The 27,919-nt window shown below is 49.1% G+C and overlaps 1 protein-coding gene across 2 annotated transcripts; it reads right to left on the bottom strand.

Annotated features, from left to right (window-relative positions):
- Positions 1-3,012: 3,012 nt before the first annotated feature.
- TMEM259 (transmembrane protein 259) lies at positions 3,013-26,858 on the bottom strand. Of its 2 annotated transcripts, none has more exons than XM_082206385.1 (11): positions 25,183-26,858; positions 21,747-22,019; positions 17,501-17,672; positions 16,470-16,580; positions 15,379-15,501; positions 15,047-15,147; positions 12,828-12,885; positions 11,101-11,184; positions 9,748-9,880; positions 6,914-7,013; positions 3,013-6,038 (listed from the first exon to the last, which is right to left on the bottom strand). In XM_082206385.1, exons 1-11 carry the CDS (start codon positions 25,405-25,407, stop codon positions 5,283-5,285), a joined length of 2,136 nt encoding a protein of 711 aa, XP_082062511.1. In that variant the 5' UTR covers positions 25,408-26,858; the 3' UTR covers positions 3,013-5,282. The 2 variants fall into 2 exon arrangements, with proteins under 2 accessions (XP_082062511.1, XP_082062512.1); XM_082206386.1 differs by having other exon boundaries at positions 17,555-17,672; positions 25,183-26,857.
- Between the last annotated feature and the right edge of the window lie 1,061 nt (positions 26,859-27,919).

Raw genomic sequence — 27,919 nt, 5'->3', positions numbered from 1 at the left:
ACTGCAGTCCGTGATCTAAGAATCCAAACCGTTCCTGTTTACACCATTTGCGAAGCCAGCTGTTCACTTCCACTATTTCCCCCTCTCTCCCTGGGCCACGTCGTTCAACTGGGAGGATAGATGAGATGACAATTTGCGCATTTAGTTGCTTCAATTTCCTGCCGAGAGCCTCGTAGTCTCTTTTGATCTTCTGGAGGCTATTGCTTGCAGTGTCGTTGGTTCCCACATGAACCAAGAGGAAGGGGTATTTGTCAGTGGGTTTTATGATTCCTTGCAGTCGTTCAGTTACATCTTGGATCTTAGCCCCGGGGAGACAGCACACTTCCCGAGACATCTTGTCAGGCCCACAGATCACTGCTTCTGTTCCCCTCAGTAGGGAATCCCCTATCACCACTACACGCCTCCTCTTGGGTTTGGTCGGGGTTCTTCCGTGAGCTGTCCGTTCCAAGGTCGCCTGCACATTCCCTGAGGACTGACTTTGCTGCTCGTCTTCATATACCTGATCGACTGTAATGAGGGAGAGATCCTCAAATGGAGTCTGCTCTTCGTCTTCCATGCTAGGGGAGAGGACCTCAAAGCGATTGTGTATTTCTAAACAATCAGAGTGAACCCTGGGCCTCCTACTTCTTTGAGTCACGTTTCTCCATATATCTGGCTCCTGTGTTGGTGAACTAGACTCCTTCTCAGGGGAGTCCCCTGTCTCCTCCTTGGTGGAGACGGTGTGCTCTGTTGCTTCCAAGAAGAGCTCCAGCTCTCTAATTCTTTGGAGCGTAGCTACACGTTCCTCCAGTTGCTGGACTTTGTCTTTTAAGAGGGCAATCAACATGCAATTGCTGCAGGTAAAGCTGCCTGCAACCTTTGGCAAGATGGCAAACATTGCGCAGGAATCGCAGGCGACTGCAGCTGTTCCCTCCCCTTCCATCCTGAGATCGTGTCGTTGGGGTTGGCTACAGAGGTCCTCCATCATAAAAAGCTTGAAGACAGGACAAATAACTTCCCTCACACAAAAAAACACCTAGATCTCCCTCAACAAACGTTTGAAACTAGCTCCCCTAAATCTAAAAGATGGATCTAACAGCGCGCGCCGCTAGGCGCGCGCCGCTGCCCTACAAACTCTGATAAGCTCCTCCCACAGCTAATCCCCTGCCTCAACAGAAACCCTGCCCCCTCTGACCTTTACACAGGGAAAACAGCTAATCAGCCTCAAAGAAACACACACACACAAGAAAACCCTTTTTGCTCCTTCTTCAACTGCTGCCCTTCAGACTCTGATAGGCTCCTCCCACAGCTAATCCCCTGCCTCAACAGAAGCCCTGCCCCCTCTGACCTTTACACAGGGAAAACAGCAATCAGCCAGAAAGAAACACACACACACACACACAAGAAAACCCTTTTTGCTCCTTCTTCAGCTGCTGCCCTACAAACTCTGCCCTACAAATATTTGGATGTTGACAGATAATATATATAAAACAAATTTAGAGGGGGTTGAATGTATGAGAGAACTTTGGAACCGTGGTTAAGCCTCGGATTTTGGCCTCGTTTCAAAAGACTAGCTCCATTGCTTATTACAATACTCAGCAGACTTTAAGGACTCCAAAAAACAGCTTTCTGTCGTCTTCTTAAAAAAAGATTAGGATGCGTTTCTTGGAAGAGTTGTAGCTGAGTGGCGCAGCACCCGCTTCGCAGTCAAGACGGTCCCGGGTTCAAATCCTGAATTTCCACGTAGAGCTGGCCGTGTTCCCTGCCAGTAAGTGTAGAGCTGTAAGCTAGCTGGACCAGCTGCAAGGTAACTTTACTACTCAGAATAATGAGGACTAGGAACTTCTATTTTGAAGGTGGGAGAGCATCTCCTTTGCATGCAGAAGATTGTAGGTATGATGCCCAACAGCGTCTGCAGGTAGTGGCTCTGTCTCAAAACCTCTGAGCTAGACGGACAAATGCGCTAACTTCTGTCATTTGTTTGCTTCTGTCTAGCTGTGTTCCGGAAACTCACAAAAACTGTCTAGAATTCTTGACATCTGGAATATAGAGGGTGGTGTTTCTGCAGATTATACGTTGGGGCAAAATAACCTCAAGAAGTTGCCACAGATTTCAGGCTGCAGCGTGGCAGGTCATGTTCAATTTAGGCTGATAACCACCGGGTGAAACTCTTCACAGAGGACGCCAAGATCAGTTGGGACCACTCCTTGAGGCTTGGTCATTGGAGTGGAGAAAATAAACCACACAGCATTTCAAAGAAATAAGGGTTGCGGCCAGTGTTAGACTTGCTCAAAGCGAACTTACGGAAATCAATGCATGTGACTAATCTAGGTCCGTTTTGCTCTGAGAAAGCCTTTGCTGGAGACAACCCTCAGAGGTCGGGCTGAGACTGCGGACAGGAGCTGCTGGGCCGTGTAGGAAACTGAGATATGAAAGCTAGGAGCTAAATGGCACCTTACACCTAGGTTATGGGTGCATTAAACCTTGTTTAATTAACAAGAATACAAAGCTGAAAATTAATGAATGCAGCTAAAAAATTTTTCACATGCTCTAGACCTTTCCCTGACCACCCCGCTAATATTCTTAAGAAGATCTCCTCCAGTCTTCAGAGAGTAGCTGGAAGTGCGGAGGCTGAAAAATCTTAGGCTCAGGACTGCACTGCTCGTGCTCATGAAATTCCATCACAAAACGCGCCTAGAACAATGGGAGTTTCAAACACGGCTGCTGGGGATGGCTGATGCGACGAGCATCACGTTTGTTTAATTCTGGGATTTTGTGGGGTGCAGAGCAAGTATTTGTGGTGCTGAGCGGAAGACAACTGTTTGATTTTGGGACGATTGTGTGTAAAATGGAGATTTGGTTTTTCAGCACTCCATGAACTGTGTGTTTCTCCGGAACAGAAGCTGCCTTGCAGACATGACTGGATCTTGCACGGCTTGGGGGGCGGGCGAAGTTCTCCCTCTCTGCCCCGGCCCCATATCGTACTCTGTTCCATCCCAAAGTTAAGGGAAAAAAGGAGCACGGAAGCAATGCTGTTAGATATAGTATTTATTATATATATAATATATATAATATATACATACTTTTTTGTACATTAAATAGAATGAACTCTACTCTTCATTCCTGGTATAGTTTGGTGTGATTCTTCTCTCTTTCTCAACCCCTCAATCCTTTCTGCCTGACGATTACAACGTAAAAACCCTAATGTTCAAGTACAAGCATACAAGCACTCCATTGCCAAGCAGAGATGGGTGGGTGGGCAGCGAATGATCCCACCAACATATTGCACATGAATGGGGGTCGGGGGGGGAATACCACCACTATGCTTGTTGTCGGCCAACCCACCCTCCACCCCAAAACTAAAACTACTTACACGTCACCCATCTAAGGGATTCTCCCTTCCCTGGCTTTAGGGTAGAGCACAGCAGCCCAAGGTGATTTTGACTGCAAAATCAGAGCATCTCACAGACGCTCCTGGGCTCCAGTCTCAAAAAAGGCTGCTGCTTGCTTAAGGGTGTACCTGCCTACTGCACTTTGCACCTCATGGCAGAACTAAAAAAATAAGAATTAAGATGCCCAGGGTCCTTGGCTCCTGCCTGCTCCCAGGGACCATGTGGCAGGACAGTGAGGTCATAGGGGCAGGGTTTCCTTAGGTCCAGCTGTGCTACCCCCTGAACCTTCCAGCCTCGGAATTCCCCTTGCTATTGCTAGATCACCGGAGTACAAAGGCACTCAAAAGTTTGGAGCCAGCTGCGTTCTACGATGCTTCCTATTCCCAGCTAGTGCGCACACACATACACCCCACAATTTAAGGGGTACAGCTCTGCTGCAGAAAGGGATGGGCAAAGACTCCTGGGAAGCGGGTCCTTTTTTGGGAGGGGTGCCCCTTGCCCCCCACACCACTCTCTTGTGTTTCCAGGAACTTAGGTGGCATTTTTTGACATGCACACTCTTCAAAACACATCCTGCTTACGAGATAAGGCACTGGGCTGGAAAACTTTTTAGGGTGGGGGAGTGGAGAATAATCCTAAATTGCCACGCTGCGTAACACAAGAACTGAGTTCACCTGTCAACAGCTGTGCAAGGGCATAAGAGAGAGGGAGCTGCGAGGGTTCTCACCAAATGACAGCTTAAAAAAGAAACAAAACACCACCCAATTTTTAAAGCACCCAAAAAGCCCCCTCATTTTAGAAAGAGTGTTGACAGCCACCCGGTCCTCTCTCATCAAGGCCATGTCAGGCTGAAAATCAGGAGCTGCTCCCTCTCGCAGTCGCTAAGGATGCAACTTGCTAGATCCTTGGAGCTCTGGGAACAAAATAACTGCTGGGCTTTCCTATGTAGAGGTTAAAAACAGGAGGGGGGGGGGACGACGACACACAGTCCAGCGACCAGGCAAGCCACTGCAAAGGGGGGGGGGGGCTTTCTGAGGACCCCCTTCCCCAGTGGCCAAAAAGGGCTTCCTTGGCGAGAGAGAGATAGAATCCACCTCCAGATCTTCCCCTTCACGTTAATTTTTAAAAGCACCCTTCTAACAAGACCTATTGCTGTTTTACTCTGAAAGTGTAAAGTGCGTATATGCATCTATAAACGCGGCTTCTTTCAGAGTAAAATGCAGTGTGTCCCCCATGCTAAAAAGGAAAAAAGGAAAGGAAAAAGCCAGGCAGACGTTTCTAAGACTCCAGCGCTTCTGGGATGACAGATCTTCGAGAGCGGCGGCTGCCAGGAACCCCAGATTTAAACGGGGTTCGTCTCAGGGCCCCCTTCTGCACAAGGGTCTCAATCCTTCTCCAGCAGCCCCCCGTTTTCGCCCCTCCCCTGACGCAGAGTTCGCCATGATACCCGTTTCGTTCGCCTCCCCAGCGCCCCCTCCTGACAAAAGCAGAGAAGCACACACAGAAAAACAGCAGTAATTCCAGGGCAAAATTAAGTCCACATCTCCGGCAGACACCAAAGGCGGAGGGGCGAGGAGTCCCATGATTTGAGAAAAGCTTGGTAGGGTGGGGGGCAGAGAGACTGGCGGGGGGCTGTGGCTCCGTACGCCCAACAGGAAGGAACCAGAGGACTCTCTTCAGATGCAGGGGGTGAACCCCTCGTGTGAGTCCCTCGTTTTTTTATTCACATTTTTGCCTTCCTTTCCTGGGTTTGGCGGAAGAAGGGGTGGGAGAGAGAGAGAAAGAAAGGGGGCAGGTTCTCTCCCTCTCCCTCTGGCCTTTCAAGCTCTGCACCTCCTCAACGGAGGAATTGCAGGTGAGCCCAGGGACAATGGACGGTCGAACTGAGAAGCATCCCGTCCGCCAGGAAGCTCAGGAGAGGCAGTGGGAATCTGGGCCCGCATCAGCCACACTGTCCAAAGGCGCCGGCGCCGAGGAGTCCGCCTGCGCGAGTCCCTCCTCGGAGGCCTGGCCCGGGGCCCCGCTTGCAGCAGAGCCGAGTGGACAGCAGCCTGCGAGGCAGTCTGTGTCCGGAGGTTTGCCGCGGCCAGCTGAGCTCTCTGGAGGCTGTGGGATGTCCTCACGGGCTGGACTGAGGGGGGTGGCGGCGGAAGCAGCAGAGGCCGATCCGCCTGGTGAGGGAACCCCAGCGGTGGACGTGACCTCGATGGCAATGGACCCTACAGGAGCCTCTGCGAGGTCGCTGCTGACCAGGAGGCGGGTCATGACGCTCGAGGCCGACGCCACGTCCTGAAGGTCCCCGCTGGGCCCGGTGGCTTCTGGCGCAACGCTGGGGTCCAGGAGGGAGCCGCTCAGGTTGGACATGAAGGAGGCCTCTGCGATGACGGCTGTCTCCGCCACCCAGTTGAAGTTGTCGCCCAGGGAGGCCACCGTGGCGGCTACGACGGCTGCTGTGTGGGCATCCTCGGGTGCCAGGGGGCCGTCCCCAGCCGCGGGGGGCCGCGGGCCGGCCGGGTCGGCGGGGGCAACGGTGTTGTTGTTGTTGAGGTTGTCCTGCAGGGTGGTCTGGGCTCCACCCTGCTGGTTCTGGAGCAACATCTCCTGGATCCGGATTTGCTGCAGGATGGCCGGCAGCTCATAGTGGTGGAAAAAGTAGATCATGGAATGCTGTGGGAAAGGCAAGGGGCAGAGGGGGTGAGCTGGGGGCCGAGACGGCTGGCATCCACACTGGCCAAGCCTTCTGAATCGTGGCCCATTCCGCTGCCTGCTTCCCCCTCCCAGCCCCTTGGGCAAAACTGGGTGTTTTTAAAAGAAAGCTTACCCACCAAAATAACCCAGGTCCAGCACTGAAGAATGCAGAATTCTGTGCCCCTTTTTTGAACTTTTTTATTGATGTTTTCACAACACAGTAAAAGGAACTAACTGAACTACATCTGAAGGTAGCATGTTCATCATGATTGATGTTGCATTGTGTTTTTAATATTTTGTTGGGAGCCAACCAAAGTGGCTGGTCCAACCCAGTCAAATGAACAGCACATGAATAATAAAATAATGATGATGATGAAACATGTTTATGTCTAGGCTCCAAATGGCTCCTTAAACTAAGGTTACGGTTGCCGAAAAGGGAACGCCTAGTTGCCATTTTGGGTCCAGATAGCTTGAAACTTGAATTTTTCAACACAACATTTTTGGCTCCTGAAATTTGTTTTTTCTGATCATGCGGATAAAATACAACGGACAGAATTCCGCAGTGTGTGAAAACAGTCAATATCCAAGGATCTCCAGGCAAACACCTCCAGATGGTGGAGATGTCAGGAGCCATCCTGGCATCTTCACTCGGTTGCAAGTGGCCAATAGCCAGGTGCAAAATCCGCCTGGGAAATTTTGAATGCTGGTTCCAGGCTAAATGCACCCAGCTCCCTCTACTGTTCCACAAAGTCCTGCTGAGTTCAACATCATCCTGCTTCCTTGCTATGGTTAGTTCTACATCCTGAATGGGTTTTCCTGCACTCCAGACAAACATGGTGAAATTGCCAACGTACCTGTATGAAAAGCCACGATGTGACCAGTGCCAAGCTGCTGTATTGCCCATTGAAGCGGTAATGGTAGGCATAAAAGGCAAAATGGTACAAGTAGAAAAACCTGGAGAGGAACAGAGACATGGGGGAAAGGGGGTTAAAGCACATATATCAATACTGGACTGCGGTAGCAGACGCTCCGTAGGGCTTCAATCACACTTGATCTGAAGCTGCAGTTGGGGCAGAATGATGGGTACTGACCTCTTGGATCAGCTGTGCTACCCCTGTTACAGACTCCACATAAAGACCGTTTCCACATTTATAAGAACTCGACCTTTTATCATGGCAGCACCCGTGGAACTCCCTGTCTACTGATGCCAGGCAGGTGCCTTCGCTGTGCTCTTTTCCGCGCCTGCTAAAAACATGCCTGTTTAGAAAGGGATTTCTGAGCATGCTGTGCAGGGAAGTGAGGGCGGGGGGCGTCTGTGGAATCTGCCTGGGAAGGGAGCCCATCTGGGAGAAGGAAAACTCTGATCCTAAACCTCCGCTGCCTTGAGGAATATCTTTGGGAGAAGAAAAGGCTCAGGAATAAACCCGACACAATCCAGAGCAGAGTCCCTAATGCGGTTGGATGGCGTCTTGTACGCCTCCTTCCAGCAACTCCTGCAGCCAAGATGGTGCCAAAGATCTTGCTCTGCTTTCCTTTGGACGCCAGCAAGGCTGAAAGGCGGGTCTTGCCATCTGGGCAGCCCAGGCCTGCGCCCCAGGGAGGTCACATCGGTGCTGCAAACACAGCAGTTTGGCTTCATCCCCAGAGGCGCACTCCGTTGTCTCTCGAGACAGACAGATGCCAACAACCCAGAAAGTTGATGCGTGTTTTAATCTGTTTCTAGTCTTGTGGTAAAGTTATCATTGTTAGAAAAATCATTCCTTGGTCAAGTGAAAGAATGTGGCCTTGTGGGTACTTTGTCAGCCGCAAGGACCCTGGGAAAGGGAGCTGTGTATCTTTAAACCCAGACTTTTTGGCTCCTTGCCATGAGAGGTTTATGGGAGGAAAGGGGTCCTTGATTAATGGAAGGTTTGACACCTGGGCTGGTGGTGTGAATCTCTTCCTCCTTCCCGGAGGTTGTTTGTTTTCAAATTGCTGAGAATTGGGGATCTGGTTAATTTCCACAGGTGGGAGGAAGATCCTTTGATTAGGGTTCAAACCTAAAACTGACCCAGCTGCAAAAGAGTGAGCTGATCAAATTAAGACTCTTGATTGGCTAAAAGTTGCGACGCCGAGTCTGAATTTGGGATAAAAGGATCAAGGGATGTTTTGTGTTTGGCTCTATGCCATTGCTATGTAACTCGCAAAGATGCCCAAAGATGCCCGGCTGTAACTTTCATCGATAGCCGTCGTTACGTCCTTTTGTAATGGAAATCCTCAAACAGCTCCATTACGCAACAGCTTGAAAGGACTCTCTCTACTCTAAGTCTGTTCCTTTGTGAGTATGTAAAAGCTAGTTATAATGTACAGCGTTGTTGTTTTTTATGTTTGTAAGACTCCTAAGATCTGCCTGTTGTTTTTCAAAATGTTTTTGGTTATTCTTTTAAAATAAACTTTTATAGTAGAACCTGTTGGTATTTGTGCCTTTTCCGGGGGAATAGCTAAATCCAAGCCTTCTGCTTAGTCACGCTTTACCGAGTGAACTTCTGCCTGCAAGCCTGTGGATGCAGCTTGTAAGGGGGGGGGATTGCCAGGTTAATTGGACACACTCTTCTCCCTGGATTGTGTCTCTGGGTTCCCCTGAACTAAAGGGAGTGGTGGCAGCCTTACCGGTGTGATTTCAGCCTGTGTTTGAGAAAAGTAACTCCCTCGCCAACCTACTCAAGAAACCTGGACTGGCCGGAGAGCAGAGTCGGGTGATGGAGGGGTAGCGTGGGCGAGTGGAACGTTACTACAAGTCTATTGCTATATTAACTTTCTGAAGGTTTTAAGTTATTGTTGCTAGCTCTTTTCTTACAATTTAACAGTGTAAGTACAGTGAAATAAACTCTCTCTCTCAAATCCACCTCTCTCTCTCAAATGCCACACAACTGAAAGATGGGAACGGAAACATTGTGGAAGAAGGTTGGGAAGTCAACCAAATAAAGGACCATTGGAAACAGACAGGGCTGAGTTCAGTGGTCAGATCTGGCACAGAAGAGAGCCAATGCGGTGCAGCAGTTACTGAGCTGTGAGCGGTGTTAGAAACTCAGAAATAAAAGCTAGGCTCCAAATGGCTCCTTAAACCAGGGTTACAGCTGCCAAAACAGAATGCCTAGTTGCCATTTTGGTGCCAGGAAGCAGGAAATCGAATTTTTCAGTATGACTTTTTGGTTCCTGAAATTCATCCTGATTTTGCAGATAAAATAAAATGGGTAGAATTCTACAGGATGTGTTGCTAGTGTGTGAACACAGACCAGATCCAGGGATCCCCAGGTGGTGGGGACATCAAGCGCCATCCTGGCACTCAGGCATCTTCCCTTGGTCGCAAGTGGACAACAGGCAGGTGCAAAATGTGCCTGGTTCCTGGCTAATTTCGAACGCTGACCGGGAGACCATGTTTCAAGTCCCACACTTGGCAATGAAGCTCACTGTGTGTGACCCTGGGGCCTGTCCCTTGCCTCTCACAGAATCAAAGAATTGCAGAGCCGCAATGGACGCCAGAGTCACCTAGCCCAACCCCACTGCAATGCAGGAACCACAACCTATCTCGCAGAGCCATTGCATGAATAAAGAAGGGATGGACGGAGGACGTCACAGGCCACCTCAAGGGGGCTGGGAGAAAAGAGGCCCATAAACACCAGGAACTGGAAGCTCTGTGTGCCCTTACCTGAGCCAATGCCTCTTGCTGGTGTTGGTGTGGCAGCAGATGGCGTCGTACTGGTCTGCCAGCCACACGATGAGGATGATGTAGAAGGCTGTGGTGGTGTCGTTGAAGAACTCGGACATGATCGCCTCCATGCCTGCCGCAGGATGGTGGAGAGCAGGGGAGAGAGAAGGCCAGCAAGTCATCAGGGAGCTCAGCGTCCCAAGAGAGATATAAGATGAGCTGGCTGGATCCGGCCAAGGGCCGTCCTAGTCCGGCATCCTCTCCTCACAGTGACCAATCAGAGGCCCCAGATGAGAATTATTATCCTTATTATGTATATGCTGCCCACCTGACTGGGTTGCCCCATCCACTCTGAGTGGCTCCCCACAAAATACTAAAAACACAGTAAAACATCAACCATGAAAAACTTCCCCATACAGGGTTGCCTTCAGATGTCTTTGGAAAGTTGTACAGTTCTTTATCTCCATGGCATCTGATGGGAGGGTGCTTCACAGGGTGGGCGTCACCACCGAGAAGGCCCTCTGCCTGGTTCCCTGTAGCCTTACATCTCGCAAGGAGGGAATGAGGGAACTGCCAGAAGGCCCTTGGAGCTGGACCTCATTGTCAGGGCTGAATGATGGGGAGGTGCTCCTTCGGGTCTACAGGGCTGAGGCCGTTTACGCCTTTCAAGGTCAGCAGCAACACTTTGAACTGTGCTCAGAAACATACCGGGAGCCAATGCAGGTCTTTGGGACCTGTGTTATATGGTCCCAGCAGCTGCATTCTGGATTAGTTGTAGTTTCTGAGTCACCTTCAAACGTAGCCCCATAGAGAGCACATGTGGGAGATAACCAGAGCATGGACCACCCTAGCAAGACAGTGTGCAGGAAGGGAGGGTCTCAGATGGAGCTGGCAGACAGTCGCCCTGGATGCAGAATGGACCTGCGCCTCTAGGGACAGCTGTGAGTCAAAAATGACCCCCAGGCTGCATACCTGGTCCTTCAGGGGCAGTTACCCCACGAGGGACCAGGGAGTCCCCCACCCCCATCTGCCCCTGAGGGCCTGAGCGCAACAGCAGCAACTCTCCCCCCCTTGTGATTCCCAGGAACTGGTGCTCAGGACCTAAGGTTATGCTATGACCCGGTTCAAATCCCCACTCAGCCCCTGAAGCTGACTGGGTGACCAGGGGCCAGTAGCCACTGACTCTTTTCCAGCCTAGCCTCCCTCACAGGGCTGCTGGGGGGATAAAACGGGGAGGGGAAAGAATCGTGCCCATCACCTTGAGCTCCTTGAGAGGAAAAGGTGGTGCACAAGATGTCAGAGACAGAATGAATGGGCCTGGCATATCAAAGGCAGTTCCTGACATCTCCTTACCCACGAGAGCCAAGATGACGGTCAGCAGCGGGGCTGCCGGGAAGGCAATGGTCATGTTCATCTCCAGCATCTGCAGAAGGTCCACTGTGAGAGGGAGGAGGAAAAAACATTCAAGAGGAGAGGAGGCAGTTGTAGCCCCAGGTGGGAGAAGAGGAACCCCTCAACACAGATGACCCCAGGGTTGATCTCCAATTAGAAGGAATGCGAAAAGCAGAGGCAAGAGAGAGGCTGCAAATTTCGCCAAATTTTGTTTAGCACGTCTCGGTCGACAAACTGTGGTTAGTGCTAACTACAACTTGGCTTCAAAATATTATTTTTAACTTTGTAAATAAATTAAGTTAAATTATCATACCACTGCATCTCTCTCTCTCTTTTTTTAAAAAAGTATCAAAGCAGTTTCAGCAATGAAACCATTAAAAAGTTAAGGTAAAGGTAAAGGGACCCCTGACCATTAGGTCCAATAGTGGACGACTCTGGGGTTGCAGCGCTCATCTCGCTTTATTGGCCGAGGGAGCCGGCGTACAGCTTCCGGGTCATGTGGCCAGCATGACTAAGACGCTTCTGGCAAACCAGAGCAGCGCACAGAAATGCTGTTTACCTTCCCGCCAGAGCGGTACCTATTTATCTACTTGCATTTTGACGTGCTTTCAAACTGCTAGGTTGGCAGGAGCAGGGACTGAGCAACGGGAGGTCACCCCGTTGCGGGGTTTCGAACCACTGACCTTCTGATTGGCAAGCCCTAGGCTCTGTGGTTTAACCCACAGTGCCACCCACGTCCCAATTAAAAGTAAAAAGCTAGACACCAATTAACCATTCTTCATCGCCTGTATAGGCTGGGCGGAATAGAAAAGTTTTCAGCAGGTGTTTAAAAATTGGCACAGAAGACACCTGCTAAATCTCTAGTGCAATGGTTCTCAAACTTTTTTCTCTGAGTCACACTTTCAGAATAAAAATTTGCTCGCACCACACCCAACTTTTTATCAATAAGAAATACATGGGGGGGGGGACTAGCAGTGCTTGTTTTATAATATAGAACACAACTACTTCCTAATATGATCCAGAAAGTATAAAACAACGCAGTTACATAAAAACTGTTCAAAATTTATTTGATTGCCCTTGAATCTTCCTGCCACACTTGTCATTCTCTCTTCTGACACCCTTTGACAACCACCGCTCTAGTGGGAGGGAGTTCCACAGGACTGGGCCAATTACAACAATGGCTCCGTTTCTTGTTGTTGTCAAACCAGCCTCATCGACTCGGGGAATGACCAGCGACGCTCCTGCAGGTGGCGTCAGTTATCAAGCTGGAATATAAGGGCTCAGGAGGCCCCTGAGGAACCCTGGGCCTAAGTTGTTCAGGGCTTTTAAAATTAATACAAGAACCCTGAACCTGGATTGACAGTAAGCTGGTCAGCCAGAGCAGCCGCTTCAACAATGGCCTCACATTCTCTAACTGTTATATACAAGGTCTCTCTCAGGAGGTTGTCAAGGTTTTTAAGCAGAGGTTAGGCTGTCATGGATGCTTTAGCCGAGATTCCCGCATTGCAGGAATGATGACCCTCAGGTTCCCTTCGAACTGCGGACCTTCTGGTGCTGACTGATCCGAAGTGGCAAGCCTTGTTTGAACCCTCTACCCGGGGGGTTGGGGAAAGAAGAAAACTGCTGTCCTCCAGCAAACTGACCACTTGGGCTCTCGGAAAGCCAGCAAGACTGGATGAAATACTTACCGATAAAAACGAAGATCTGGTGGTGCGAGTATCGCAGAAGCATGGAGACAGACAGAGTCTGGAAAAGAGAAGGGGTGGGCAAGTTTTAGAGCCCCAGCTCCCTATGAATGTAGGGCAGTGTCACCCCCCCAAAAAAAAAACCACCCCCAACCAACCAAAATTCTAATAGTTGCAGACACCTGCCCATTCGCCTGAATTAAATACCGAAGGCACTGTACACATGAGCTCCCAAATAATTAGCTTTTAATAATCTTATCTCCAGCGCTATTTAATAGTCAGTGCTTATTTAATCATCTTCTTCCTTGGAGGTTTCTAAGCAGAGGATGGATGGACACCTGACATGGATGCTTGAGCTGAGGATTCCTGCCTTGCAGGGGGTTGGACTAGATGACCCTCGGGGTCCCCTTCCGACTCTGTGATCCAGGGGTGGCTCAACTAGTAAACTAATGAACCTTAGGCTTCGGGGCCTCCAATTCCAGAGGGACCCCAGAAGCGAATTTAGTTCACACTGCCTAAAATTTCTGAGTCGCACAAATCGATTAATTTGTTGTTGTATATACAGTACTTCAACAATCCCAAAGTTTGAATGTCAGTAGTGCAGATGCTTTAAAGGTGTTGTGATCTGTCATGGAACAACCCTCTCCCCTTGAAGAAGATGATTTCAGTAATTATCCAGACCTCATTGCTGGTTGTGAAGGCCTCTGAGCTGCACCCCTCCATATCACCCAGCCAGGAACTTCACTGGGTTCTCAGTCAATTATTTTAACCACAGACCACTCAGGGAACTTTGGCTGGCTCCTTCATTGTACACCTTTAGGCACCAGGTGAAGTTGTTCGTCTTCAACCAGGCCTTTGGCTGATATTATTATTATTATTATTATTATTATTATTATTATTATTATTATTATTATTCTGTCCATCTGACTGGGTTGTCCCAGTCACTCTGGGCAGCTCCCAGCAGAATAAAACATTAAGCATTGAAAACTTCCCTGAACAGGTCTGCTTTCAGATTTCTTCTGAAAGTCAGATACTTGTTTATTTCCATTATTTCCTTGGCATCTGATGGGAGGGCATTCCACAGGGTGGCTGCCACCACCGAGAAGGACCTCTGCCTGGTTCCCTGTAACCTCACTTCTCACAGGGAGGGAACTGCCAGAAGGCCCTCGGAGCTGGACCTCTGTGTCTGGGCAGAACGATGGGGGTGGAGACGCTCCTTCAGGTCTACAGGCCCGAGGCTGTTAAAAGGGTATTCACATCCAATATCCTTTTAAATGAGTTGTGGGAGGGAGGTCATTGATTTGTTGTTGCTCTTATTTTCCGAGCACAATTCAAAGTGTTGGTGTTGACCTTGAAAGCCCTAAACGGCCTCAAAGGCCCAGTATGGTGTAGTGGTTAAGAGCGGTAGTCACGTAATCTGGGAAACCGGGTTCGTGTCTCCGCTCCTCCACATGCAGCTGTTGGGTGACCTTGGGCCAGTCACACTTCTGTGAAGTCTCTCAGCCCCACTCACCTCACAGAGTGTTTGTTGAGGGGGAGGAAGGGAAAGGAGAATGTTAGCCACTTTGAGACTCCTGAAGGGGAGTGAAAGGCGGGATATCAAATCCAAACTCTTCTTCTTCTTCAGTATACCTGAAGGAGCGTCTCCACCCTCATCATTCAGCCCAGACACTGAGGTCCAGCACCAAGGGCCTTCTGGCAGTTCCCTCCCTGCGAGAAGCCAAGTTACAGGAAACCAGGCAGAGGGCCTTCTCGGTGGTGGCACCTGCCCTGTGGAACGCCCTCCCACCAGATGTCAAAGAGAACAACAACTACCAGACTTTTAGAAGACATCTGAAGGCAGCCCTGTTTAGGGAAGCTTTTAATGTTTGATGTATTACAGTATTTTAATATTTATTTGGATACTGCCCAGAGTGGCTGGGGAAGCCCAGCCAGATGGGTGGGGTATAAATAATAAATTATTACTATTGTTGTTGTTGTTGTTGTTGTTGTTGTTGTTGCTGCTGCTGCAATTTTATGTTGTGGACTGCCCCGAGATCTAAGGGTGAATGGTGGGATACAAATTTAATTGAAAATATAACAACAACAACAACAACAACAACAATTGTTCAAGAACTCTCCTGAGATAACAACAACAACAACAACAACAACAATTGTTCAAGAACTCTCCTGAGATCTACTGGGGCTGAAAAGCAGCCCACGAGCTGACACAGAATACTCACGAATATGACCATGATGACGAATGCTGCCAGGTACGAGGTCCGCGCCATCCACATGCTGATGAATCGGTAGTGTTCCCCAGATACCACATTGCGGAGGAATCCTGAGCATGGACAGAAGGGAAGGGAAGGAAGCAGTGATGGGGATGGACAGGAGGAAAAAACAAGGAGGTTTCAGCAACAAAGATCTCCCAAAGTGGACTTAGTCCAATTAGTTAGCTGTGGCACCACCTAGTGTTGGACTTGCCGCCTTCTGCCCCAACAGAGACTGCAACAGCCCAGCCCAGATCTGTAACTGAGTGAGAACAGAGACCAATTATATACATATGCTAAACCTTTGTTCTCTTCATTTTCAGCCAAGGCTTTCACGCTGGACATGAGGATGTCGTCGTAGCCAAGGAACTCGTCCAGGAGCAGGCGGCTGAACCGGTCTCCAAAGCACTGGTCTCGAGTGGGGTCTGGGGAGAAGATAGAGAAGAGGGTTTGTGAAAACAGGCGGAAAGAAAACTGGCTGTGCTGATAGCAGCAGGAAGAAGCAAGTCGAGGGGTGTTTGTGCATTTGTGCATTTCAAGTCGAAGAAGCAAGTCGAGGGGTGTTTGTGTTTGTGCATTTCACGGGACGCTCAGAAACATAGAGGAGGGAGAAAGGTTGTTTTCTGCTGCTCCAGAGAAGCGGACACGGAGCAATGGATTCAAACTACAAGAAAGAAGATTCCACCTAAACATTAGGAAGAACTTCCTGACAGTAAGAGCTGTTCGACAGTGGAATTTGCTGCCAAGGAGTGTGGTGGAGTCTCCTACTTTGGAGGTCTTTAAGCAGAGGCTTGACAACCATATGTCAGGAGTACTCTGATGGTGTTTCCTGCTTGGCAGGGGGTTGGACTTGATGGCCCTTGTGGTCTCTTCCAGCTCTATGATTCTATGATTCCAACTTCTGGAGGGGAAGGAGTGGGCGTTTTGTGATTTGGGAGGGAGGCACCATGGCACAGGGAAAAGAAAAAGCGGGGCCAAGTAGTGGCCAACGCAGGCCTAAAAGCAACAAGGAGCAATCCCGGGTTAAAATCTTGCCACCACCCATTTAAGCTCACTAGGTAGAGTTTTGAGCAAGGCAGTTTCCCTTCTGCAACACAGGAATCAATCTTTCAGTGTGGCAGCACAGGAAAGAGGATCTTTGTACAAGTTAACGCTTCATTATCCCCTTTGCTGAACCTTTGTACTTTTGTCCTTCCAGGCTGTGACACTTAATGATTTAAATTGTTGATTATGTTTGCAGCTATTTTTTCCCGTTAACAAATTATATAGATAGAGAGAGATAATAATAATAACAACATTTGTACCCAGCTGCTCTACCTCCCTCCGCCCCAACAAGGCACTGCAAATAAACAAAGCTCCACCCTCAGTTGAACGGAAAAGCAAAGCTTCTTACCCAGCGTCACCACCATGACAGGGATGCTGAGGCGCTGGCGGGTGCTGTGCGACAAGCGAAGGAACCCATATTCAAAGGAGTATTCCACGATGTACTCTTCCTGGGGCCAGACTGGAAGGATTTTTTTAAGAAAAGAAAATGGTATTTTTGAAAAGGCCAAGAGGATGGAAAACCAGAGGTGCCCCCCAGGGGTATTGCCTCAGCCTAGTTCACCACAGCATGGCTGTAGATTAAAAGAAGCCTCGCTGGGTGCTCCAAGGAGCTGGGGAAAGTTCCGAAAAGGACAGGGAAAATGACTCTGCTATGAGGAAAGCTTGCAGTGTTTGGATGTTCTTAGTTAAGGAAATAAGAGGTGACATGCTAGAAGCCTGTAAAATTAATGCAGGGCACGAAAAAAGAGAAAAGTTTTCCTCCCTCTCTCATAACATTAGGAGTTGTGGACGTCCAATGAAACTGAACGCTGAGAGATTCAGGACACTGTCCTGCCCCCCCATACAATTTTTACTGAATTTCCAATTTTTTACAAATTGACTTTAAATCAAATACTTACATTCGTTTCCTGACAGACTTCCCACTTCCACCTCCCGTGTTTTTGTATATATCAAACTCTCGCCTATTGCAAAAATGCCTCTAATACAATTACTTTTTCCCCTTCTGCTGCTCCTTTCCTACCTGCAATTTTTTAACTTGTTTGTAGTGCTTTTCCAAATAGTCCCCACCCCCCAATGCCTCCATTCTTCTATAAAAAGTTCATCTTTTTGACCTCTTAATATCGCTGCCTGCCCCTCTCCATGGCATTAAGGTCATTGAGAGCGGGTCAGTTTCAAAGGCTGCGTGCCCCGAGAGTGCGCAGGTGGCGGGGCCTTCTCTGCCGTAGCCCCACCCTCTCAAAAAGGAACCTCCCACACACACAAGGAGAGGAGGCAAACACCGAAAGAAAAGGAAAGTGGCAGGTGCAAAGGGAAGGGTGTGGCAAAGGTGAGGAGTGGGAAGGAGGGTTATTTAAAGGGTCTGCAATGTCGTCTCTTTACCTGCTTTGGCTAGCATCTCAAACTGGGACACCGTCTCGCTGAGGGGCTGCATACCTTTAGACGCCGGCTCGCCGCTGAAGGAGAACTCTTGGCTCTCGTTGGGGGCTGGCACCTTGGCGCCGCCCAGGCGGGAGGGCTTGAGGAAGACCTTGGGCTCGATATCCAGCTCAAACTGGGATCAGCGGAAACAGAGGAGAAGAGTTCAGGGAAACGCAGAAGCTGCCTTCTACCAAACAGCAGATCCACTGGTCCTCCTAAGTCAGCGGTTTCCAAAGTGGGCATTGCCTGGGGGGATGCTAAGGGACAAGGGGGCAGCAGGGGGGCAGCGGGAGGTGTAAATGGCCACTAGACTCTGAAACGCTAGCATCACTGGATCAAGTTCATCCATTGTGTTGAATTAATTCAGCTAAATAATAGGACTGGGCAATATATTGATGTACTGTATTGTCCAAAACTGGTCTGAAGTCCCAATCATGATGTTGGTTGCATAGTTTTTCACCTGGCAATATATCATGAATCATAATGTGTGTGGGGGGGGGGGGGGTGCTATGCAAAAATTACAATGTGAAGCCAGCCAATGCCTCTACATAGCTCCATCCTCATTTCAGACACTGTGATATATCAGTAGATTGCAATGTTTAGCTGGCGATATATCACAATGTTGAAACCAGGTATCGCTCAGTCCTATTAAATAGCTTAAACAGGATTGGGGGGGCGAAACGTGCAATTAACTGTTACTGTTTTGAATTTTAGGGCTTTTTATAGGGTAAGGGATGCGAGTGGTGCTGTGGGATAAACTACTGTGCCGCTTGATCTTGCCGATTGAAAGGTCGGCGGTTTGAATCCCCGTGACGGGGTGAGCTCCCGTTGCTCGGTCCCTGCTCCTGCCCACCTAGCAGTTCAAAAGCACGTCAAAGTGCAAGTAGATAAAAAGGTACCGCTCCAGTGGGAAGGTAAACGGCGTTTCCGTGCGCTGCTCTGGTTCACCAGAAGCGGCTTAGTCATGCTGGCCACATGACCCCGAAGCTGTACGCCGGCTCCCTCGGCCAATAAAGCGAGATGAGCGCCGCAACCCCAGAGTCGGCCACGACTGGACCTAATGGTCAGGGGCCCCTTTACCTTTTTATAGGGTAGGGTAGAAGGCACTGGGGATGGAACCAAGGGGGCAGTGACCCAGTATTTTTGGGAACCACCGATCTAACTCATTGGCTTCTATTATTATTATTTGTCCGCCATAAGGTTGCAGGACACATCGCAGCAATTTAAAAGAAGCAATATCCAAAACCATTAAAACCATTTACAGTCTGAAGAAGAGGGTGAGTCCTGACAGACACACACACACGCCTTCATCTCCCCCGGTTGCAATAAAGTGCGTCTCTCCCGCTTCAGTCTCTGCAGCCACAGCAGGAGCTGCAACTCTCCAGCAGGTTGATTCCACCCGCTAAGGCACACTCTTCCATTGTCTCCCAAGACTGACGGATGCCAACCAACCACATATATCAGGTGTCAAAGATCATGGCAGCCTGGTGTGTCTGCAGCATAATGAACATGGCTAAGAGCCTAAATAAATGGGAGTAACATCTTGAGGACCCCACCCGGCCTAACCCTGAATGAGAATGCAGATGCACAGTCACATCTGCGGGATCTGCCTCTGTACTTTTGTGCAACAAGGCATTTCTCTCAGGGGGCGATAAAGAATCTAGTCGTTTACGCTGCGTTTGACAGCTCCTCTCAGGAAAAGCATTTGTTGTGGCACAGAGAAATAGCGCGTCATCGTTAAGGATCCAAAATTACTTTTATAACATGCAGCAACCTTTAAACAGCCATACGGAGAAGCTAGACACACACTCAAGCCCCCGCAGCCTCCTAACAACCTCCCCCAAGGCAAAATAATCTCTAAACAGAGAAATGAAATAGTCCCCCAGCCCTGAAAGGCTAGATGAGGTCTAATACGAAGCACAACTGCGGTGGCAGACAGCAAATGGTAGCTTTCAGCTGGTTTATTTAATCCCCGTTCTGGGTTGCACTCAACGCAAATGGAAATATATATATATAAAAGAGGAACCATATTGGAGAAAATTAAATGAAATTAAGGAGTAAATTGAGTGAGTTAAATCAGCTGCGTTGCCACCCGGGGACTCCTGGCAATTTGTTCACACAAGGCATTAATTTGGTTTAACAAACCTTTAATGTACTACATGCTGGTTCGATCGCAAGGGAGGAAAGGAAATTACTGTTTGGTGGGTGGGGAAGAGGAGCTGTTAATTATTGCCGGCTCTGTAGGGCTTGGAAGAAATGAAACAAAAACCCAGCCCAGCAGGACCACATAATGTTTTTTCTGCACTAGTGAAAAACAGACCTTTCAATGTGGCAGCAGCTGCCCTCTGGAACTCCCTGCCTCTTGATATGAGGCAGACACCTTCACTGTACTGTTTCAGACACCTGCCAAAAACTTGCATACATTTACTATATGGGCTGGACGTGGGTGGCGCTGTGGGTTAAACCACAGAGCCTAGGACTTGCTGACCAGTAGGTCGGCGGTTCGAATCCCTGTGACGGGGTGAGCTCCCGTTGCTCAGTCCCTGCTCCTGCCAACCTACCAGTTCGAAAGCTCCTCAAAGTGCAAGTAGATAAATAGGTACCGCTCCGGCGGGAAGGTAAACAGCGTTTCCATGCGCTGCTCTGGTTCGCCAGAAGCGGCTTAGTCATGCTGGTCACATGACCCGGAAGCTGTATGCCAGCTCCCTCAGCCAATAAAGCGAGATGAGCGCCGCAACCCCAGAGTCAGCCACGACTGGACCTAATGGTCAGGGGTCCCTTTACTTACTATATGGGCTGCGTCCAACAAAGTTCTACTCAAGAGTACAGCCACTAAAATTGATAGGCTGTAATGTTACACCTTTTAATTTCAACGAGTCTACTCTGAGTAGGACTAAAGGCAGAGACAAACCCTATATATTTTTGGAAAGCTGTTTGTTCACAATGTTATTTGGAACCTCTTTATAATATGGAACCATATTTTGCATGACGGTTCCCAAGATCAAGGAGCATGTTTTCGTCCAAGTACGGATACAACTGGACCCAATTCTGAATCAAGAATATAGGGCTTTCATTCATTACTCGACGGCTTCCTGGAAGTAACTGTCTAGCTCTGGGACTAGATGGGAGTGAAATCAGACAGGACAGGAGTCTGACGGTTTTAAAAGACAATGAGCATCTTGGAGGCTGAGTTTTGTCAGAATCAAGTACACACTTCCAGAGTTGGCACAAAATACATTACCTCTAGTAGATGAGCCACCAGAGTCAGCGGAGGGCCGTGAAAATTTGTGCCCAGGGATTTTTAGACTGGTTTACTCATGTACTAACTGAAACAAAAGGGGCTCATGGGTTGCCAGATGTGAAATATATTGGCATTATTTTCAGCTCTCCTGCTCCACTATCTAGGGAAGCAAGAGTCATGATCAGAGTGCAAGGACACATTTCAGCCAGGCAAAAAATGCTCAAGGAGGGTGCGGAGCAGGGCTGGTGAGGGTGCGTGGCCTAGGGGAAAGTCCCCAATGCTAAATAGAGAGGCCCAGAATGTCCACACTTAGGGTTTCCCAGCTGTTGGTGTTGCTTATGCAACGCCTTGTAACTGAGGCTGCTCTCAAACAGTTCCTTGGGGCCTCAATTAGCCACTGAGAAGTCCTCTCTCTCAAAAGCATCCAGGTTTTGCATTCTCAGCAGGGAGAACCAGTGATGACAGATCGTACCCAAGAGGATCTCCACAGCAAGGAGATGGGAAAAGAATGCAGTGGGTAAGGCAGTCCTCATCCTACAGAATCACAGGACTCTGGAGTTGGAAGAAACCCCTTTAGGCTCATACATCCCAACCCCCTGAAATGCAAGAATCAAAGCTAAAGAATCCCTTGCAGGTGGCCGTCCAACCAGTGATAGAAACTGAGACATGAAAGCTAGGAGCTAAAGGCACCTTAAACCTAGGTCATGGGTGCTGAAACCGAGTGTCTAAGCAGGCTTTTTTTATAACAAGAATACAGAGCTGAAAATGAATGAATGGCAGCTAAAATCTTATGTTCGTTTTTCACATGTTCTAGTCCTCATCTGAAGACTGCAAAAAGCAAAGCCATACTTCCCATGTACCAAGAACAGTGGGAGTTTTGAAAGCTGCGTCCAACCTCTGTTTAGAAACTGCTAACGAAGGAGAGAGTCCACCCACTTAGAGATGGTCTGCTCTGCTCCACCCTACCTTAATGGAGCTGTTCTCAAACATCTCCACGCTCATTTCCTCCTCTTCTTCTTCCTCCTCCTCCTCCCCGCCAGCTGCCTCAACCACCATACCCGGGAAGCGGTCGCTCTCGCAGAACTGGAGGAAGATGGGGGCGCGGCTGGAGTTGCGCTGGATCTCCACCCGCAGGATCCCGTCGCGCGGCCACTTGTCTCGGACATGCTCCAGGCAGTTGATGGGGGAGCGGGAGAAGGCGATGTGGATATACGCCAGGATGAAGAGCACAAACAGGGCCTGGAAGAGGGAGGAGAGAGGCGGAAAAATTAGAAGCAGGAGAAACAGGAATCGAGGACCGCATTCCCTTCTTAGAGTAGTGCCACAGGCTAGTTTCTGCACACTCGCACCTGTCTCTCTCTCCTCCATCTGAACAAGCAAGTGGCATTATCAGAGGGTCAACCTTCCTGGACTTGCACCCGTGGATCAGTTGCCAAGACTGAAAGTCCCTGCCTCCTCACAGCCATCTAAGTCCCCTCCTCTCCACGCAATCAGAGACTGTGCCGGAGTGAAGGCAACCTCTCCTCCACCCTTTCATGCCTCTCCTGGTTCTGGGAGACAAGGGGGGAGGGGAGATTGTCGCAGCAGGAGGGGGAGACACCCGTGACTTCACCAGCTGGACTCATAATCTTGGCCTCCCTCCTCTCCTGCTGCAGCTTCCGCCTCTGATTCTGGACTGCTCTCTGCCACAGACTCTCCCTGCTCACTAGTCCTGTTACGCCTTCAGCTTCTGACTCTACCTCTTCCCATTCTTCTCCCTCCGACCAAGGTTAGAGTTGGTTAGAGTGCAGGGCTGATAACGCCAAGGTTACAGGTTCAATCCCCATAAGGGACAGCGGCATATTTCTGTATTGTAGGGGGTTGGAGTAGATGATCCTCAGGGTCCCTTCCAACGCTATGATTCTATGAGAATCACTGTCCCACCACCAATCCCCAGGCTCTGAGCCTTCTTCCTTTGGGAGTTCCTCTGCTGGTACCTCCCACCTTCCCTCTGCCTCCAACCAGTGCCTGACATCCACACACTTACACACCCCACTCTGTCCTATAGAGGCATCAGCAGAGTTCATGGGCCATCCCAGACCACACAAAGATGAGAGGAAGTTTTTTGGACACCCCCCCCCCCCCAAAAGCTGTTGACTGAAAATTTTTGTGGGCTAGTTAGCTTCTGTGTATTGATTTGCAAGGCTGAATGAACAGGAAACGTTCTCAAGTGTTTACAACAGGGATAGGGACCCCCGGGGCCTCCCAGAAGCCCTCCCAGAAGGATGCACTCTAACTCTGGTCATCCTTGAGTCTTGGCCAAGTGGGTTGAGTAGAGCCAAAGGAGTTACAGGACGGTAGACTTTGGCTGACTGTTTGGAGGAGCTTCCAGAGAATGTTCTCTCCCGAGTCATCACCACCCTAAAACTCTGAGGGCAGTGGCACTACGAAGAGGGACCCCCCCCTCCAGTGAGAGACCCCTCCCTAGAGTGTCTGAAGGGAAGCGGCCAAAGTCAACTTAGATATTTGGTACCCAAGTCATGAATACTAATATCAGCACCTTGGACCCAGGAATGAACTGTCAACCAATGCAGCTGTTGTATAACAAGGGTCAGGCAAGTCCAAAATGGAAGCCAGCCAGTAAACAGACAGCTACATTTTGGATGAGTTGACGTTTTTTAGGTAGTCTTCAAGGGCAGCCCCACACAAAGTGATGTGGCACTTGTCAGGATTTCCTGCCTCAAGCAAGAAGCTTGAATAAATGACCTACAAGCTCCCCTCTGCAATTCTATGAGCCTGGACTCGCAAAACTGTCTACGCAAGTTGACAGCTCTCAATAGGTTCTGCTAGGGGGGCTGTTTTTGTGGGGTTAACAGAGAAGAAACTTCCTTTTACCTGGCCATCCAAACCCAGAACTGTAACGCAATGACAGGCACAGGTTCTCCAGCCAACAGCCTTTCTCAACTCTATCCTAAGATGCCGGAGATCAAACAAGGAGCTTTTGCAAGCTCTACAACCAAGCTACAGCAGATATCAACATTAGCATTCCTAACACTTCTGGTGTGTGGTTAAGCCACCGAAAAACCCCACCTAACTATTTCTTAAGAGTTGTGAAGTTGGAAGGTACCCCAGGGGTCATCCTGTTAAACCCCCTGCAACGCAGCAGTTCTAAACGTCTAGTTGCCAGTCTTAAAAACTGGGATGGAAAAGCTAGGAGCCAAATGGCTCCTGGGACCTGGGCTGTGGGCGCCAAAACAGAATGTCTAGTCGCCATTTTGGGGGGTCGGCAACTTTTATTTGTTATTTTGATAAGCATGAACTAATACGCAATTCACATGAGACACATTGCTAATAACACGTTTTTATCAGAAACTGTTAACACACATTAATTTGGTGTTTACAATAAAAAATACTGGTACCATACTTCAGTTTTCAAAACACTCTACTCTTTATTATTAAACTCCTTAACATATTGTCTATCTTTAACTTTGAGGCTTCAAAGCACATACTTTACAGTAATCCTTGAGCATCAGCTGGGCGCAAAAAATGGCACCCAGATTTTTTGAGGTGCTCGCAAATGGATAATATTTTGGCGCAAAATGCACCTGGCGCCCTGCTAATTTCAAACCCTGCTAATCGCCTGTGTCGGTTAAATGTTGCAACCGACCAATCAGGACGAATCCTGTAAAAGCTTAAGAGAGGAGTGTGGAGGGAAAGTGTTTCCAACTCAACATTTATGTGCCACAAATTATTTCCATGTGACTGTGCGCAAATGCTGTGTTAAATGTATGTTTGAAACTGGAAGTATTTAGGATTCAGCAGGTGGAAAGTAAAGGGGTGGGGAGCCTTTCTCAGGCAGAGGAGAACATTGAGAAACCTTCAGGAGCGGCCAGTGCTGGGTGGGGCCAGGGGCAAAAGTGGGCAGAGCAAGAAATGTATTTTTTACTTTGCGTAGACTAGTTCCTGCACACCTTGTCTCTGCTCCACCCAGGAAAGGAGGAGGCCTGATCTGAGTTAAAGGTCCCTGCAGCACAACGTATTTGACTTTTATTTATCCATTTATTTAATCTATATACTACCCTTCCTCAGAAGATTTCAGTGCAGTTCACATAACAAAATACAAGATACCAAATAATTGAACCAAAACAACAACCCCCACCCCTTCCCACAGATACATTTAAAAAGCTGTAGAATATTAATCAGCTGAAGGCCTAGTTGAAGAGGAATGTTTTCATATGGTGCCTAAAAATATATAGTGGAGGCGCCAGACAAACCTCCTTGGGGAGAGTATTCCACAAACAAGGAGCCACTGCAGAAAAGGCCCTGTTCTCATGTTGCCACCCTCACATGAAGAGGGTACACAAAGGGCCTCAGATGTTGAACACAGTCAACCTCCCCCCCCCCAAAAAAAAAACAACTTTACCTTGAGAAGTACGAAGAATTCAAATATACGACGGAAGGAAGGTGGGAAGAGGCGGGCGTAGGTGACGGCCATCTTGAAGAAAAGGGCATGGAACAAGCGGTCACGGACGTTGATGAGGGGGTTCTGGTTGAGGTTGCGGACCCCACGGTTGTTTCCGGCAGGGGCCCTACCCCCCACATTATTGTTCATTGGGTGGTGGTGGTGATTGCCTTGGTTCTCTGACATCCTTTTCCAAGACTGGTGTTAGCTTTCCACGGGCGAATTCAGATTTGGATAACAGAAAGTGCTCAGGAAGCGGCCTGTGGGGTCGTCTTGGTAAGGTTTCTCCAGGGGGTGGGGGAAAAGCGGCCGAGGGGGAGGCGAAAAAACAAAAAAAATAAGAGTCCCTTTTTTTCCCCACAAGGGAAAAAAAATCCACTCACAGCAGGATAAAGAGAAATTGTCTTTTAAATGGGCTGATGCAAAAGTTTCAGTAACTTTGTAAACAGGTGGAGAAATTTTTTGGGGGGGGAATAGTGGTTTGAAAAGTCACCCAAAGAAAGCAAGGGAGGGGGAATGTTAAGCTTCCTAGGTTGCAATTTATATAATGTTGGAAGGTAGCGGGGGTGGGGGGCGGGGAGAGACTGAATAAAATGGGACTTTTGGGTCGGAGGGGTGCAACACTAATAGTCCCCAGAAAGAAGAGGAGCTGCCCCAAGACAACAGAGCAAAAGGGAGTCGATGGGGGGGGTCCAACACGGTAGGGTTCCGAGGGGGGAGGCAGAGAGAGATCCTAAAGAGATCAAGTTGTGGGTTTTCTTAGGGGGGGGAGCTTTCTTTAAATTAGGGAAAGGGTCAGACAAAGAAGAGACTATGCTAGCAAAATAATTAGGGGGGGAATGCCTAAGTTTAAAACACTCCAAGTTGGGCTGGGGAGAGGAAAAGAAAAAGGGGTGGGGGTGTTAGAACCTTTGACTTAGATGTTGGGGGCTGCCAAATCCCACCGTTGTGGGAAGAGGCACAGGTTGAATGGGGGGGGGGATGCCAGCCTCAAAAAGAGAAAAGGAGTCTTAAAGCCCCTTCCTTTTGGGGGGGGGTTGGCTGGAATGCTAAGCAGACCCCAAAATCGAAGGGTGGGGGTGAAAGATAGATATAAGGAAGATATTAATGGGAGGAGGAATATGCCTATTTTAAAACACCCCAATCTAGGGGGGGAGGAAGATGGATGTGGGGCGATTGCGGGGGGCCCCAAACCCCACATATACACCCTTCCCCTTCAGAACTGGGGGGTGGGGGAACAGACACCTTTCCAAAAAAAAAAAAAAAAAAGAAATACAAGGGAGGGGGCGAGGGAGGAAGGAGGACTAACTCTCCCCCAAAAAAATGGGCCCACCCCCCAAAAAAGAGAGAGAGCCGCCCCACAGATGTCAATAGGTGTGGGGAGGGGGGGGTGACAGGAAAGCAGGCTGGGGCGGGAGCGAGGCCCTACGGGGAGGGAGGCTCGAGCTGGGCCGGCTTCTCCCCTCCTTTTCGGGGCGCCTCCTCTGAGGGGGGGCCGGCGAAGGAGCGCCCCGCCGCCGAGCTGCCTCCTCTCAGTCCCCCTTCGCGTCCGCGACGGCCGCCGCCATCTTGTTTGGTTCTCTTCCCTCCCATCTCCTCTTCCTCCTCCTCCTCCTCGCCCCGCCCACCACGGCGGGCGCGGTGACGTCAGCGGGGCGAGAGAGAGGTAGAGAGAGAAGCGCCGAGCCGGGAGAATGGGAGGGGACGGAGAGGATTCTGGGAAAGCACGCAAAGGACGCAAACCCTCTAGCAGAACGTCATGTCTAAACTGCGGAAGAGGAGGAGGAGGAGGAGCTCCAAAGGGGATGCGGTCAAGATTGAGAGGCTGTAATACAACGCTTCCGGCTCTGAATTAATATGTGTCCTAGAGGGTGGAGATGAGCTGAGCTTGAGTCTTGACTGATCAATTTATTTGTTAAAAAAAGCACTTTTATTTCTCCCTGAATGTGATTGGGTACGTTGGGGGAAAATGTTCAAAAAATGAATTTTTTCTTTTACTTCCTCCACTCACCCACACAATACTTTTCATGAATGCACCTCCACCTGTTGAATTTCTACCTGCGTCGTGAAGAAAGCTATTGCAGATGCCGAAGGAGAACTCCCCCTCCCCCGTCATTTGACCTCTTTGATTCCCCAGTACCTATTAATACCGGAAGCTGCGGTCGAAAACCGGAAATGATGTCCCATCGCAGAAGCACTTTTCCTACCTCTTTGTCCCAAGGTTCACCCGCCCCGTCAGCCTTATTATGAAGACCCCGCCTCCTTTCCCCATCATGCATCGCCAGAGCAATGCCAAGTTTCCTTTTATGTTTCTCCCATTCTTTTGCTACTTTCCTTTAAAAAACTTCACTCCAGAGGAGAAGAGCCGCAGAATCATTTCCCTTGATTAAAAAATGCGAGAAAAATTCTAAAGGGAAATAATGGCTTTCCATTGGTGATCACCATGACCTTACAGCATTTCTACCAACCGAGGTTTATATAGCAACTGCGCGCATGTAGCATACGTGCTCGCTTCGGCAGCACATATACTAAAATTGGAACGATACAGAGAAGATTAGCATGGCCCCTGCGCAAGGATGACACGCAAATTCGTGAAGCGTTCCATATTTTGCAATTCTTGCTAAGGGACATTTTGCAATTCTAGCTACGTGATCCACATGCAAAATATACTCATACATGTATATGTGTTTTTAAAAAA

Source organism: Podarcis vaucheri, assembly GCF_965113315.1.
Source record: "Podarcis vaucheri genome assembly, chromosome: 18".
Classification (NCBI taxonomy): Eukaryota; Metazoa; Chordata; class Lepidosauria; order Squamata; family Lacertidae; genus Podarcis; species Podarcis vaucheri.
This window is presented reverse-complemented; position numbering and strand designations above follow the sequence as displayed.

Bases quoted from the DNA above. Each gene is read 5' to 3' on its own strand.
- TMEM259 (XM_082206385.1), bottom strand. From the start codon at position 25,407: ATGTCAGAGAACCAAGGCAATCACCACCACCACCCAATGAACAATAAT. The intron at 15,148-15,378 runs GTTTAGCATATG...GTCCATGCTCAG, and splicing joins TGAAAATGAAGAGAACAAAG to GATTCCTCCGCAATGTGGTA. The intron at 11,185-12,827 runs GTAAGTATTTCA...TCCCTCTCACAG, and splicing joins CCAGATCTTCGTTTTTATCG to TGGACCTTCTGCAGATGCTG.